The sequence below is a fragment of the Papio anubis genome, chromosome 2 (genome assembly GCF_008728515.1).
Source record: "Papio anubis isolate 15944 chromosome 2, Panubis1.0, whole genome shotgun sequence".
NCBI classification, from domain to species: domain Eukaryota; kingdom Metazoa; phylum Chordata; class Mammalia; order Primates; family Cercopithecidae; genus Papio; species Papio anubis.
The window spans coordinates 141,504,382-141,517,294 of NC_044977.1; the positions used below are offsets into that span (position 1 = coordinate 141,504,382).

General features: G+C 42.0%; 1 protein-coding gene across 5 annotated transcripts in view; it reads right to left on the reverse strand.

Moving 5' to 3' along the window:
• The window catches only part of TSC22D2 (TSC22 domain family member 2), a 53,873-nt gene extending 47,916 nt beyond the window's left edge, over positions 1-5,957 (reverse strand). For 4 of the 5 annotated variants that reach the window (XR_644035.4, XR_644036.4, XM_009201523.4 and 1 more), the window contains exon 1: positions 2,983-5,290. Coding sequence is in view for 3 of the 5 variants with exons in the window: in XM_009201523.4 (XP_009199787.1) it covers positions 2,983-4,940 (1,958 nt within the window). In the remaining 2 variants the exon portion in view is untranslated. Of the gene's footprint in view, positions 1-2,982 lie in introns of all 5 variants that reach the window. The other variant, XM_003894958.4, reaches the window with a different exon arrangement.
• Positions 5,958-12,913: the final 6,956 nt, after the last annotated feature.

Here is a 12,913-nt window from a genome sequence, read left to right on the forward strand (position 1 = left end):
TAGCTACACATTTAAGAATTATATTTTCAACCATCACATCCACCAGTTTACACAAAATCAATTTGAAAAGTCTCAACAACTGACCATAAACCTTTCTAATGAAAATGGCCAGAAAGATAAACTTTATGGTAATTAATGTAGAGTCAATAGGCAATGCTAATTGAGAACCTTCTGCATATACAACCATCAGCCTTTTAAAGGTGTGATAATATTAAGATGTATTACTACAAGGCCCAGTTCTTTAATTCTAAATGATCTCAAAATTAAGCCAATATAGAGCTTTGTATTAGGTAGTGGAATCAAAATCTCAAGATAGAGTTTTCAATGTATCAACCTAAACCACCTCAATCTTTTTGTTAATTTCCCATTTTCCTTCCTTTTCTCAAAGAAATAGACTTTACTAAAGTCCTAATTTTTTTTTTGTTTTTAAAAAGCATACATCTTATTTACAAATATTTCCTTAGGATCTGAAATTTGTCAAACTACTTGCAAAGTTTAAATCGTAATTACTCAAGACCTCTCACTCCAGTTGGTTTTATTTCAAATTTGAATGACTGCATATAAAACTGTATGCAGATTTTAAGGCGGTAACCCAAAATCACATTAAAATTAAAATTTTCAGTTAAGATAGTAGCCTCCTCAAAAGTACTCATCTCAGTAATTTAAACATATGCCTGGAAAACTGTTATTTAATTTCAAACACAAAATTTTAAAATGCCCTGTTTTTTACTAAGGCTTTCTATTAAAACAAAACCAAAAAAACCCAACTATTTCTACTTAATGGATTTATTCCTTCACCAGGTATGTTGGACCAGTGACAAAACAGTCAAATGTGTAAGATTACATCTTGGAAACTAACATGTCAAGTTAAAAACCAATGAAAGACTATAACAAAAATTAGAAATGAACATTTGGTAAGCGATGTAGATTTTAAATGATTGGGGTGAGGGAGGTAAGTGTCATGTTTAAAATAGGACTGCACATACATCAAAACCCCTGCACTGAATTAACTGTTGCAATTGATAAGAACACTGATACAGTAGTATCTGTAGTTCAAACATTCACAAATTTGGAAATGAGATTCTTCAGATTACCAACTGTTAACACAGTAAGAGGAGAAATAAATGCATTTTTGATGTCATATCCTAAATACATTTCAATTTCCATCTATCAACAGAACTATCTGCTTCATGCCTTATCATCATACTAAAGTTCTGAGGAATCTAAGTATGTATGCTGTGAACTGAGAGGTGTGAAGAGGAGAGAGAATGTAATCTGCATTCTTGGGTGGAGGGGTTTGTGTGTATAGAAAGCGGGGTAGGTCAGGAAACCAGTCATCATTTCTTGAAGAGATATGGGGCAGTATGGGCAGTATACAGGAACAGAGGAAAGAAAAGGTTATTTGCCAACTTATCAGGAAAAAATTGGCTTGTGGCAGCTAGAAAAGAGAAGATGCCTGCTGATTATTACCAAAAGTGAAAAAATAAAGCTCAATCTGTGTTACAGGTGTGTCCCTGTGTGTGACAATGGGAGCAACTATAAAAAGTAGACAGATTTTTCTGAGTGGCTCGTGGAATCAGTTTACTTGGTAGTCCCATCCACACAAAATTTCTCAATGACTAGCTAGCTGAGCGCACTTATGGACACGTGGTGTTCTCTAAGCGTTCTCAAGTGAAGAAAGATTCCCCATAAGTAAGTCACCTACAAAAAAAGATGAACTTTAAATTACAAAAAGCAGAGAAGATGAATGAATTTCAGTGAGTATTTTTCAAACCAACAGAAGTATATAACAAAAATACAAGGCTAATTAGAAATGGGAGGTTAAGAAACGTGAAGGAACTCAGAAGAAACCATAGAAAGAGAAAGCTTTAACATATATGTCACTGTATTCTTCCACACACTAATTATTCTGGAAATCCATAATACCACTTTTCATCTTTTAAAAACACCTAAAATTAGCCTCTCGCTAAACAAAAACCCCAGCAAAGAAATGTCTGTGAAATTCGTGAAACTTTTTCTATAATTTTAAAATATAATTTTAAAACATTGCAACGAGTCAGCTTTTAAAAATTTGCAATATATATGTCAAATTTACATGTGACACTTCCTCAAAACCACAAAAATCCTCATTAAACCATAACCAAATATCAGCTCTTGTGGCATTGGTGTAGCAATACACCAATTCTTATTTAGGCCATTAAAAAAGCATCCCTAAATACAGGGAGCCAGTTATTAACATTTACACTTTTATTTAAAAATTACTCTTAAATTTCAAGAACTATAGCTTTCACTACAGTTAAAGGATCGATCTCAACCTCCCTTTCCTATAGTAAATAGACTGATGGAAGGTAAGAACATCTTTCCAGTACAGTTTTGCTTAACAACAAAAAAAGTATCTTAGAGAAGTCTCTGGGTGTACCTTCTTTAATCAAAAGGCTGAACTAAGTATGATCTTCAAAGCCGGGTTTGACATTTCACCATTACGTCTCCAGCCTTTCCAGATACACTGGAGGAGATTCTTCACATGGATTTTTTTTTTTTTTTTCACTAGAGGGCCTTCTGGTTTTCCAGAAAGGAACATTTGTAAGTAATATTATGTCTCAGCCTCAAAACTCACACTGACAAATCTCTCTGCCTTAAGTGTTCAAGTGTGACTGATATGTAAGAAAAGAACAAATCTATGGGAGCATAACATACTAGCTACCACCATTAAATGGTAAGGATTAAGCTTAAATTCACCTTTTTTTGAGTAAACAATGTTGCATCCTGACCCATTTTAGTGCTTTTAAACAACTGTGACATGACCAATTCGCTCATTACACCCTTTGACATCAGCAATCTAAATCAATTTTAGCAAACACTAAATTTTGTATTTAAAAATGCTAAGGGCCTCAGTTGACAACAAATCTCCCAAAGTTGCATCCTAAGCTACAATGTTGGCCAAGCATTTCTATCAAATATTTAAAATAGATATTTCCATACCTGTCTTCATCACCATCAACAGGAATAGCTATGCTGAATACAGAGGTGGCCAGACTGTTCATAGGTGTTAACTGAAGGGGGTTTGCCAGGGCATCTGCAACAGGCGGCTTCACAACAGGCTTATTTTCAGCAATGAGAGAAAGTGGTGGTTGAGGTAGGGGTTCTGATTTTCTTCTAGTATCGTCGACTTGCCCGACTAAAGGTTGGGTCTGAGTCTGAAACTGGCTTAGGTCAGACTGTGGTAGACTTGTTGGTGCACTGTGTGTGCCTGGCGCTAAGGGCAGCCCAACGTGCTGGATTATGCTGCTGCTCCTGCTGACTGGCGTATGGCTGCTCAGCTGTTGAGACTGGGCCAGAGGCGCGGGTACATTTGGCATAGTAACAGAAGTGGTAGACACACTAGGCACGCTTGGAGCGGGCACGGCTGCAGGCACGTTTGGAACTCCGGGCACCACGGCGTGAGGGCCACCAGGTACGGCTGACAGCGGACCACTGCCACCCATCTGCGGTGGAGGCACGGACTGGGGCTGCCCAGCCCCGGCAGGACCCATGCACGGCTGCACCACGCCTCCCACAGTAGCCGGCGGCACTCCAGCCGGCTGACATGGCGCGGCCTGCCCACCTTGCGCTGGTCCCGTCCGGGGGGCCATGGCTTCGCTGGGCTGGGAAGACGCGCCCAAGAGCTGCGCGCCCACCGAGGAGACATTCTGGCCGGTGCCCACGGGAAGGCTAGCCGCCGTGGCGGGGCTCGCTGCGGCGCCGGTGGACGACGGCTGCGCGGGGCTTGGCGGCTGCAGGCCGGCCACGTGCTGCTGCAGGTACTCACTCTGGCCGGAGGGCTGGACGGGCAGCAAATGTCCGGGCGGTATCTGAGGCTGAGGATACGCGAACTGCTGGGGCTGCTGCGCAGCAGAAGCGCCGACTGCAGGGCCCGGCTGCGGAGGCAGGGACATAGCCGGCTGCGCCAGGGTTACATTCGTCGGCGGCAGAGTCTGTCCCCCGGGCCCCGTTCCCTGGGGCTGACTGGGCTGCGCGGCTGCCATCATTGGCGACGGCCCGGTCGCGGCTCCAGGGAACGGCGGCAGCGGAGCCGAGGTTTGAGCCACAGCCCCACCTACGGGTGGCGGCGGCGGCTGTGGCTGCCCAACGCTAAAACTCTGCGGCTGGGCCGGAGTGGGCTGGCTCATTTTCTCCGACGGGGGTAGCTGTGACACAGCAGTCAAGGAGCTGTCAGTTCCCGACTCGGGCCCGTGCGCCCCCTGCATGGAGGCCACTACTACCACCACCGACCCTCCGGTGGCGCCCAGGCCGCTGTCCCGCTCCGCAGTCTGGTCAAAAGTATTGCTGTGTCTAATGCAATCCCCGGATCTAGTCAGGACGCTGCTGTCTGAATCCCGCTCATAGTATTCCATACACGTCCATCGGCCGCGTCGATAGGGCTCTCCGCTCCCGTGGTCCAGCTTGATCACGCGAAAACGGGAACTACAAGTGGTGGGAGGCTGAGATGGGGCTGCAGTCACTGGCCCGGCGGATGAGCCCGCGACCGGAGGGCCGCCGGGTGCTCCTGAGGCGGGGGCCGAAGTGGCGGCCGCCGCCAGGGTACTGGCGAGCGCCCCAGACACGCTCCGGGCCGAAACGACTCCTCCTCCGTTGGCGGGAGCAGCAGCCGCCGCTGCCAGCTGCCCATCCAGAAGGAGGTTTGGGGAGACGGTCCCAGGAGTCTCCGCATCCCCAACATTGTTAAGCGTCTCTTCGGAAGAGCTGCGCTCGCAGACCTCCTCAGGGCCATAATCCGTGGCCCGAGAGACGTCGAAAATCTCGGAGGAGACGTCCTCTGTACGTGACTCGTCCGGGTCGTCCAAGCTCTCAGTGTCCTCGGTGATGCTAGTGGCCACCTGGGCCGTGGTGACACTGGTGATCTGGAAGCAGCTCTTCTTTTTGGCCGGCATCTTGGACATGGTGAAGAAGGCTGGAGGGCAGAGAGGCACGCCGGCTCCTCCGGGTCCTGCGGGAAACCAGGGAGGGCAGAGCACGGGCCCCCAAAGACAAAAGTCCGAGTCTGCGCTGGGGTCCGAGGCCCGCCGCTGTAAGTCACGAGCTGATCCAGGCGCTGGTCGCCCGGTGAGACATCCTCCTCCTCGTTTCCTTCTCTGTGTCTGTCTCTTCGGCTCTGCCCCCGTCTCAGTCCCGCGGCGGCTCCTCCTTCCTTTTCAGCTCCCGCAGCCGCGGCGCCTCAATTCAATTCCCTCAGAGGCGGCGAGAGCGCGAACCCAGGGGCGGGCCGGCTGCTTCCTCTCCCGTCTCCGGGCAGCCGTGGTCAGTCCAGCTCGGCGCTCGGCGCGGTCAGCAGGCCTTGGCTGGGGGTGGGAGTGGGAGGGCGAAGAGGAGGAGGAGGAGGCGGCGGTGGCGGCGTGAGGGGCGGTGCTGCCCCGCTCGGGCTCCTCAGGCCGGTGCCGGCGTCAGCGCTGGGCTCTCCGACTGAGGGAAGGAGCGGCGAGTCCGGAGTCGGAGATGCCTGATTCAGCCGGGAGCCGCGGGCCGGGGCTGGCTGAAGGTCCGCCGGCGGGCGGTGGGGCTGCGGCGCGGGCAGGCGGCCCTCCCTCCCCGGCTCTAGCCGGAGCTCAACCCCAGGGACATGTCGACTGTCTCTGGCGGAAACCCGCTCTGGGGGAGGGGAAAGCCGGCTCGGTCCTCCCCTTACAGGGGGAACCACCCCTGCGCGCGGGCGGCGACGGCGGTCTCGGCCTCCCCTCGCGGCTTCTCTCACAGAGGGGCGGCGGCGGCGGCAGACCGCTGGCACGGGAGCGGAGGCACCCCGGCTGTGTGAGGTAGCGGTGGTGGCTTCTTCGGCTCCTTCTCGGTGCGCCCAATTCCTAAACCCCGGAGAAACTGAAATTCAAACTGCTGAAGCGGCGGCTGCAGCTCCCTCCGCTGGGCCAAGATGGGGCTGAAATGGCCGCGCCAGGGATGCTGGGAGAAGCAGCAGCCCCGCTGCCGCCGCCGCTGCCGACTAAAATGCCGCCGCTGCCGCAGCTACCGCCAGCGCCGCAGCCGCCGCCGTTCCGTGACGCACCGGCGTCGTGACGTCACCGCTCCGCCCCCTCCGGTTTCCTGCAGTATCGCGTGGAACCTGGGGGGGGCAATGGGCGGAGCTAAAGGTTAAAAAAGGGAGCGGTTTCTTTATTGAAAATTTTTTAAATTTAAATTTTGTGTTGAAGGTTCTTTAAGAATTGACGAGCTAAAGACAATTTTTAAATTCCAAGCCTAGGGAAGCTTACAATGGAACTAATCAGATGTTTTTACGTCTGTTTGTTCCGAGACATTGGAAGACTGGAGGTCATGTGCTTGTGTCTAATGTTTAGCAAAATCTTAGTGAAACGAGGCGATAGGAATGGGGGCTGGGGAAAACTTAGATGGGATAAAGAGAGATGCGGCTGGAAGAACTAAATCACTTTAAAACTTCTGAAAATAAATGTTGACCATTGTCGTCAGAGGAGTAAAATGTTCAGAGAAATGGGGATGATTAAACAAGAACAGCAAGCCAGATTGAGTCAGAAAATTATCTTCCTGCCAGAAATTCTGTCTCCAACAACGGCATCAGGGGATGGTTACTTGCCCAGGGTGAAGTCAGTTTTTAAAAAGCTTAAGGGTTACCAACGTATTCCTAAATTTCCTGAATTTGCTGTGATTCCAGGATTCATTTAAACTGCTGACACTGTTTTTACTTTCGGCACGAAATCAGCTTATAGGCTTTATAAATGTAGAACCTACTGCATTATAGTTCTTTTTGTTTATTCTAAAACTGTTAGTAGCAGCCAGGGTGTTATATGATTTGGATTGGGCCACAAACAACCAAAACGAGTGATAAAGCACCCTTTCCTGTTGCAGTACAAAGCATAACTATGAAAAGAAAGTACTGGCAAATTTATCATCTTGTAGCTAGTTCCTGGCCAAAGAAAATGGTAAGGCCATTCTTTTAAGCAGTTAAAAAAAAATGGGGATGGGCTCCTAAACTTTGACATACTAAAGCAGTCATCATTTAGGTAAAATCTAAGTCTTAATGGAAATCGAGATTTCATATCTACTGCAGCGTTAGCAATCACATTATGATAACTTAAATCAGTAAATCGTTGAACTCGGTTCTCTAATCTTTGAAGAATAGAAATACTTTTTAATCCCAAAAGGTGTTTTGAGAATTAAATTTGCAGAGAATTTTTTAGGTCTTTAGTTGTAATTTATACAACTAGGTCTTTTAATCTTAGTGGAAACCATGCCCTCCAAACCCAAGTGACTAGAGTCAGAATGTGAAATAAGACCACATAAAATCCCTGTTTCTTAAGGGGGTGGGCGAAAGTAATGGAATAAAATGTAACGTTATGCTATTGTGGCAGCGATAGCTAATGGAATGTTTCTTTTCTAAATCTGTAATTTCGGTAATTGTCAGAGGCAGTTTTCCATCAATAAATTAGATCAAATGGTTAAATCCAATATGAATTTATAAAAGCTTAATTTAATTTTGGATTGATTTACCAGATTGTTTAAGGTAGTTATCAATGGGTAGTGTTGATGGTGGTGCTTTTGGAAAAATGAGTGTTATATGCCTGCTCATCCCTTTACATTATTTTATCATATAAACTTCTTGATTACTCGTTATAATACTCTTAAATCATATATTTAAAGGAAAAATCTTAAAGTAATCTGTAAGACCATTTCTCCTTAAAAGGATATATTATGAGATGAAAGGAAAGATAAAGATAATTTAGAAGAGATCCAGAAGTGGACTAAATTTCTGGTAATGAGGGTGCTAAAGGTGTTCAAAGACATCTTAGGAAAAGCATATGATTTATAACTTTTAAAAGTCTCGTTTAGATGTTTAAGGATTTGTGTTTGTGTTTAATAGTTCTCTTGAAAATACTGTTTTCCAAAAGTTTAAAGGCCCTAGCTACTTTTATACATTTGCCCTTAAAAAAATGTACAGAATTTATTACATCAAACTGCTATGAATAAATAAGAATTCTGATTTTTGCAATTAAGTTTGAAATCAATGTAGAGGACAAAAAGTGGCATAGTTATATCTAAATAAAAAAGTATGTAATTCATAAGTTGGTCCACAGAGAATTGAAAGCCTTTAAATAACTAATTTAAATGATAGAAAGCAGGATGTATATGCAAGTACATATTCTCCCTGTATACAGTGTTGTTAATAAGTAACATGGTAGCCTAACTCACTGGAAGAAAGAGATCCCTGGAGTCCCAAACCTCAGGACTAGGAGTCTTAATGCAGTTACCAGGCTGCATGCCTGCACCCAGAGACCATACTAGAGGCTGTGGGAATCCTCGATTACTGCTCTTAGAGCCCCCAATTTGACTGTTTCTTCTGTACCTGGTACTTTTTTCAAATATTTCAAATTGCAGTGATGCATGAGGTACATTTATAAAACATAATACAGGGGAATAATAGCAGTTAAAAATTAAGGAGAATTTCTACTGATATGAAATAAAAAACTGCTACAGCAAGATGTTTTCATCATCTGCAAACATCATACCCCCAAATTTTCGTAGGTTATTATCTAACCATATCAGTACCAGATGGTGCATTATTTCATAGAAAATCCTGGAATGTAAACTCTAGATACTCAAGAAAACCTGACTTTTTTTTTAAATGAAGATATAATATATTTAAAATAATAATGATACATTAAACATTATGGGATAAAGAAAATACTTTCCATAGAAATTAAGCAACGGCCTAGGCAAAGAGAAGTAACCCTTTAGCATTAATACTACCAGACAGTGACATTTATTGAACATTCTCTGTGTTGTGTATTAAGAATTGGACTACCTGTAGCCCAGTTAACAATTTTTTCCGGAGTTTAGAAATAGCTTATGCTTATTTTCTGTGTTTTTTATTACCAAATTATTAGAGTTTGGTGCAAAAGTAATTGTGGTTTTTGCCACTTACATGATGGCAAAAACCACAATTACTTTTGCGCCAACCTAATAGAAAAATACAAAATGGAGAAATAGTTTTCAGGTTCCAGAAAGCATTTGGTAGAAATAAATATCAGCTGTCTAAATAAGTGGTACTTGATTTATTAGTATGATTTTCCTAGGGTTCCATTTCTGGAACAATATCATATTAATAAACCCCTTCAGTGAGTCCATTGTGTGGTATTGCCCAAAAAGGAAAAAAAATGTAATGAGAAAGAACTAAGGCTAATAAAATTCCATAAATACTTTTATAAAGAAAAATATAATTTGACTGAGATGCACAAATGCCTACTTGATAATGAGGTGTTTTAAGGAAACTTCTATTAAATACTCTTTTTGAGTTTAATATACTGTGAAACAATGATGTCTTTTTTTTTTTTTTTAGTGAAGATTTCCTTGATGTCCAAAGACCTTTGATGTTCAAGCAAAATGTAGCAATTTGGTAAAAGTAAAGGGTGCATTTCAAACTGATAATAAACATAATGTCCTATTAAGGCCTGTATTATATTTTATGGAATTTAACTTAGAATGTAAGATATTAATTCTGTGGTTTTACAAGTTGTTTAAATGCTGCAATGTAGGGCAACAGAAAATCCAAACAAAATCCATTAATGACTATATTACTTCTTTATTTTTCTTTTTAAATATGATATGTGGCCACTCAGGATAAAGTTTTTTTTTAAACTACATTTCCTAGTTGGACAGATCAAGAGTAAGCTCCGGTTTTGCTATAATCTTGTTTTGTGATTGCTGACAAGTCTATTAATCCCTCAGTTTCCCTATCACTAAAAAGAAATAACATTGTGGTAAAGGGGTGTTAAACTACCAAACCCACTGAAAAACTTTGGAAAAAGATCACAGATGTGGCAGTGCTTTGGCATCTTCAGAAGAAAAGATAGCAACTCAATGTGATACTACTGGCAATACCATTTGTTAATTTCAAAAAAAAAAGAAGAAAGCAGTTACTAGATATCCATGATTTTATGGAGAAGCCATATTCTGTCATAGATGAGCTATTTACAGACTTTCAATGACACATTCTTTGACAAAGTGAATCATCACTGTCTAGTCTTTCTTGTATATGAATTTGAAGTATTGATTAAAGTTGTAGTATACCTGTAATTTTAAGTTGTAAAACTTTAATACTCACAAAAGAACATTGAAAGACTGCAAATTTCTAGACTTGGGGGTAATAATTCCCTCTGTATGTTACTACTATCAGCTTGTAAAGTTTTTAAAAATGTGAGTGTAGAAACTTATATAAACTGTATTCACACATGAAGGATAGCCTAAATGCTCCGGACTGATAATCTGAAGGTCATTCTAACCTGGCTGATTGAACTACTTTTATTCATAGAAGCCAAAGTTTTGAAAGGTACAGATAGAATCTTGACTACCTTGCATTCCCAGTTATGTTTTAATTCCAAAATAGCTAGCTCTTTAGTCACTGGAAACAAAACACTTTTAGCATTTAACTTTAGAATACTTGAAATCCTACCTTGAAAGCATTCATACTCATTAAAAGCTCAACACATGATCCATGTTTACATAAGGATTTGGGTGTTACTCAAAATGGTCATGTAATGAGCTGCTTCTCTGCAAATTAATATTCACTCCCTTCCCCCATCCTTAATGTGGGATCTTTGAAGGAAAAGGAAGTGACCAAACTAAAGACATAGGGAAATGCAAAATCAAGGTGAAAAGTTAACCAGAGGGTTGTTTTAATTTTGGCCATCAAACCCCTAGTGAATAATGGTAACAGTATTGTTTTGACCCCCTTTTTGTGGCATTTACCTGTTGTTAAACTAAATTGACTAGATGTAAATATATTTTCATCTTCAAATGTTTAGAATTTTTATCCTTCCCCATTGTTTCTGGATTTTGATACTAATCTTTTTTCTTTGCGTATTGTGTATATTTACTCAACAACTAATCTAATTTCAGATTTTTAGCTTATCCACATTTCATTTTTGTTTTTTTCATTGGTATTTCATCAATACAATGACTCTACCCTCCAAGGAAAAAAAAATCAGCCTGTCACACAAAAATGCATATATTCAAGAAAGATAAATTACATTGTGATGATTCAATCATAGTAAGTATTCACCACTGAATTTCTTTAAGCATAACTACTGTGTTCAAAATAATTTTTGTACTAATATTTCATTTGAGATATTTTATTTCTGTGGAATAAAAAGATTTATCATAGTAACATCAAGCTTGTATCTTGGACAAACAGCTCCAAATATAATAATACCAGCTCTACTTCTTCATGCATTCAACATAAATTTAGAAACCTGGCTGGGCACAGTGGCTCACACCTGTAATCCCAGCACTTTGGGAGGCCGAGGTGGGCAGATCACTTGAGGTCAGGAGTTTGAGACCCACCTGGCCAACAGGGTGAAACCCTGTCTCTACTAAAAATACAAAAATTAGCTGGGCATGGTAGCAGGCACAGGTACTTGGGGGACTGAGGCATGAAAATCGCTTGAACCTGGGAGTCAGAGATTGCAGTGAGCCGAGATCACACCACTGCACTCCAGCCTGGGTGACAGAACAAGACTCCATAAGAAACCTACTATGTTGGCCTTTTTGCTGGACTTGGGGAAAATAGTTGTGAACCAGACATGAAAAGCAAAGTCCTTGTTCAAATAGGTCTTATATTTTAGTGGGGGAAACAACCACCAAAGAAATAAGCAAAAAAATATAATTTCAAATATTCGTAAGTGTTAAGAACAAAATGAAACAACAATGCAAGGTGAGAAGGGAGACAGTGTACCTTACTCAGGTTACCTGCAGGTAGGCCTGAGGAAGTGTTCTTTGAGCTAAGGACAAGCTCATCAGGGGAGCATTTTAGGAAGGGAGACAGATGAGGACAATGCCTTTGTGCTGGAAACCAGTATGTGGTTGGAAGGGAGTAGGGGGCATCTGAGTAGTAGGCAAGGGCCAGATCATATGGACATTGTTGGCCAAGTGGAGGAACAGATATTTTATTTTAAATGCAATGAGAAGCCACAGGCAGATTATAAGCAGAGGATTAACATGATCTGATTTACACTTTTTAAACCTTTTTTAAAAATCTTCTTAACCTCTAATAGTTTATAATATATTGTGTATTATGTTTAGAGAGATTTAAAAATAACTTATATGGTCAAAGGTAAGTTTCTTTTTGTAGGACTATACTATTTGTGTAATACCAAAATGGAAGAAATATTCAACAATCTATATGGCATTTCTTATAGAGATTTAATAACTTTGTTGCAAAATGACTAAGTTTTTGTAAGAGAGAAATCGTTTTCTCAATGAAACCTTAACTTTAATTTAAAGGCAGTGATTTCAATATTTAAGAGAAGCTTGAAATGCCCCACTTGAAAAAAAAAAAACAACTCTGGACAACAGGGAAAAAGAAGTCATTTTGTTTAAATGTAATTATTAGATAAGTGTGACAAAAATAGAGCTAATTTTAGGGATGCTCAGGGCTGAGACTCCTTTTTTTCAGTGGATAAAAATATCCATAGGCAAATCTAGGGACACTTTAAAGAGTTCAAGTAGTCATAAAAGGGCCTCAGAGCGGGGGCCTCTTCTGAAAGAGGTCGGTGGAAAGGCCATGCGTTTTGATACTGGTGGGTTGCTTTTCTTGTAGAAACTACTTTCTCTTCCTTGTCCAGTACAATTGAACAGTAGATGATTATTACTCTGTTTCATGGGCTATTTCTTTATTAGCAAGGTTACACTCTCAAGCACCTGTGGGGACAACTGGCCTGGGCACTTTCTTCATATCTCCCTTTATCTTCTCTCAACTCAGGCCTATATATACAAAGGTTAAATTTGTTCCTACTCAGCTAAAATCTAAAGCAAGGCCACCATAGGCCATTATTACTTTCTCTAGAGCACACAAAGGTAATCTGTTTTCCTAGTTGAACATGAGAGAAGAAATAGC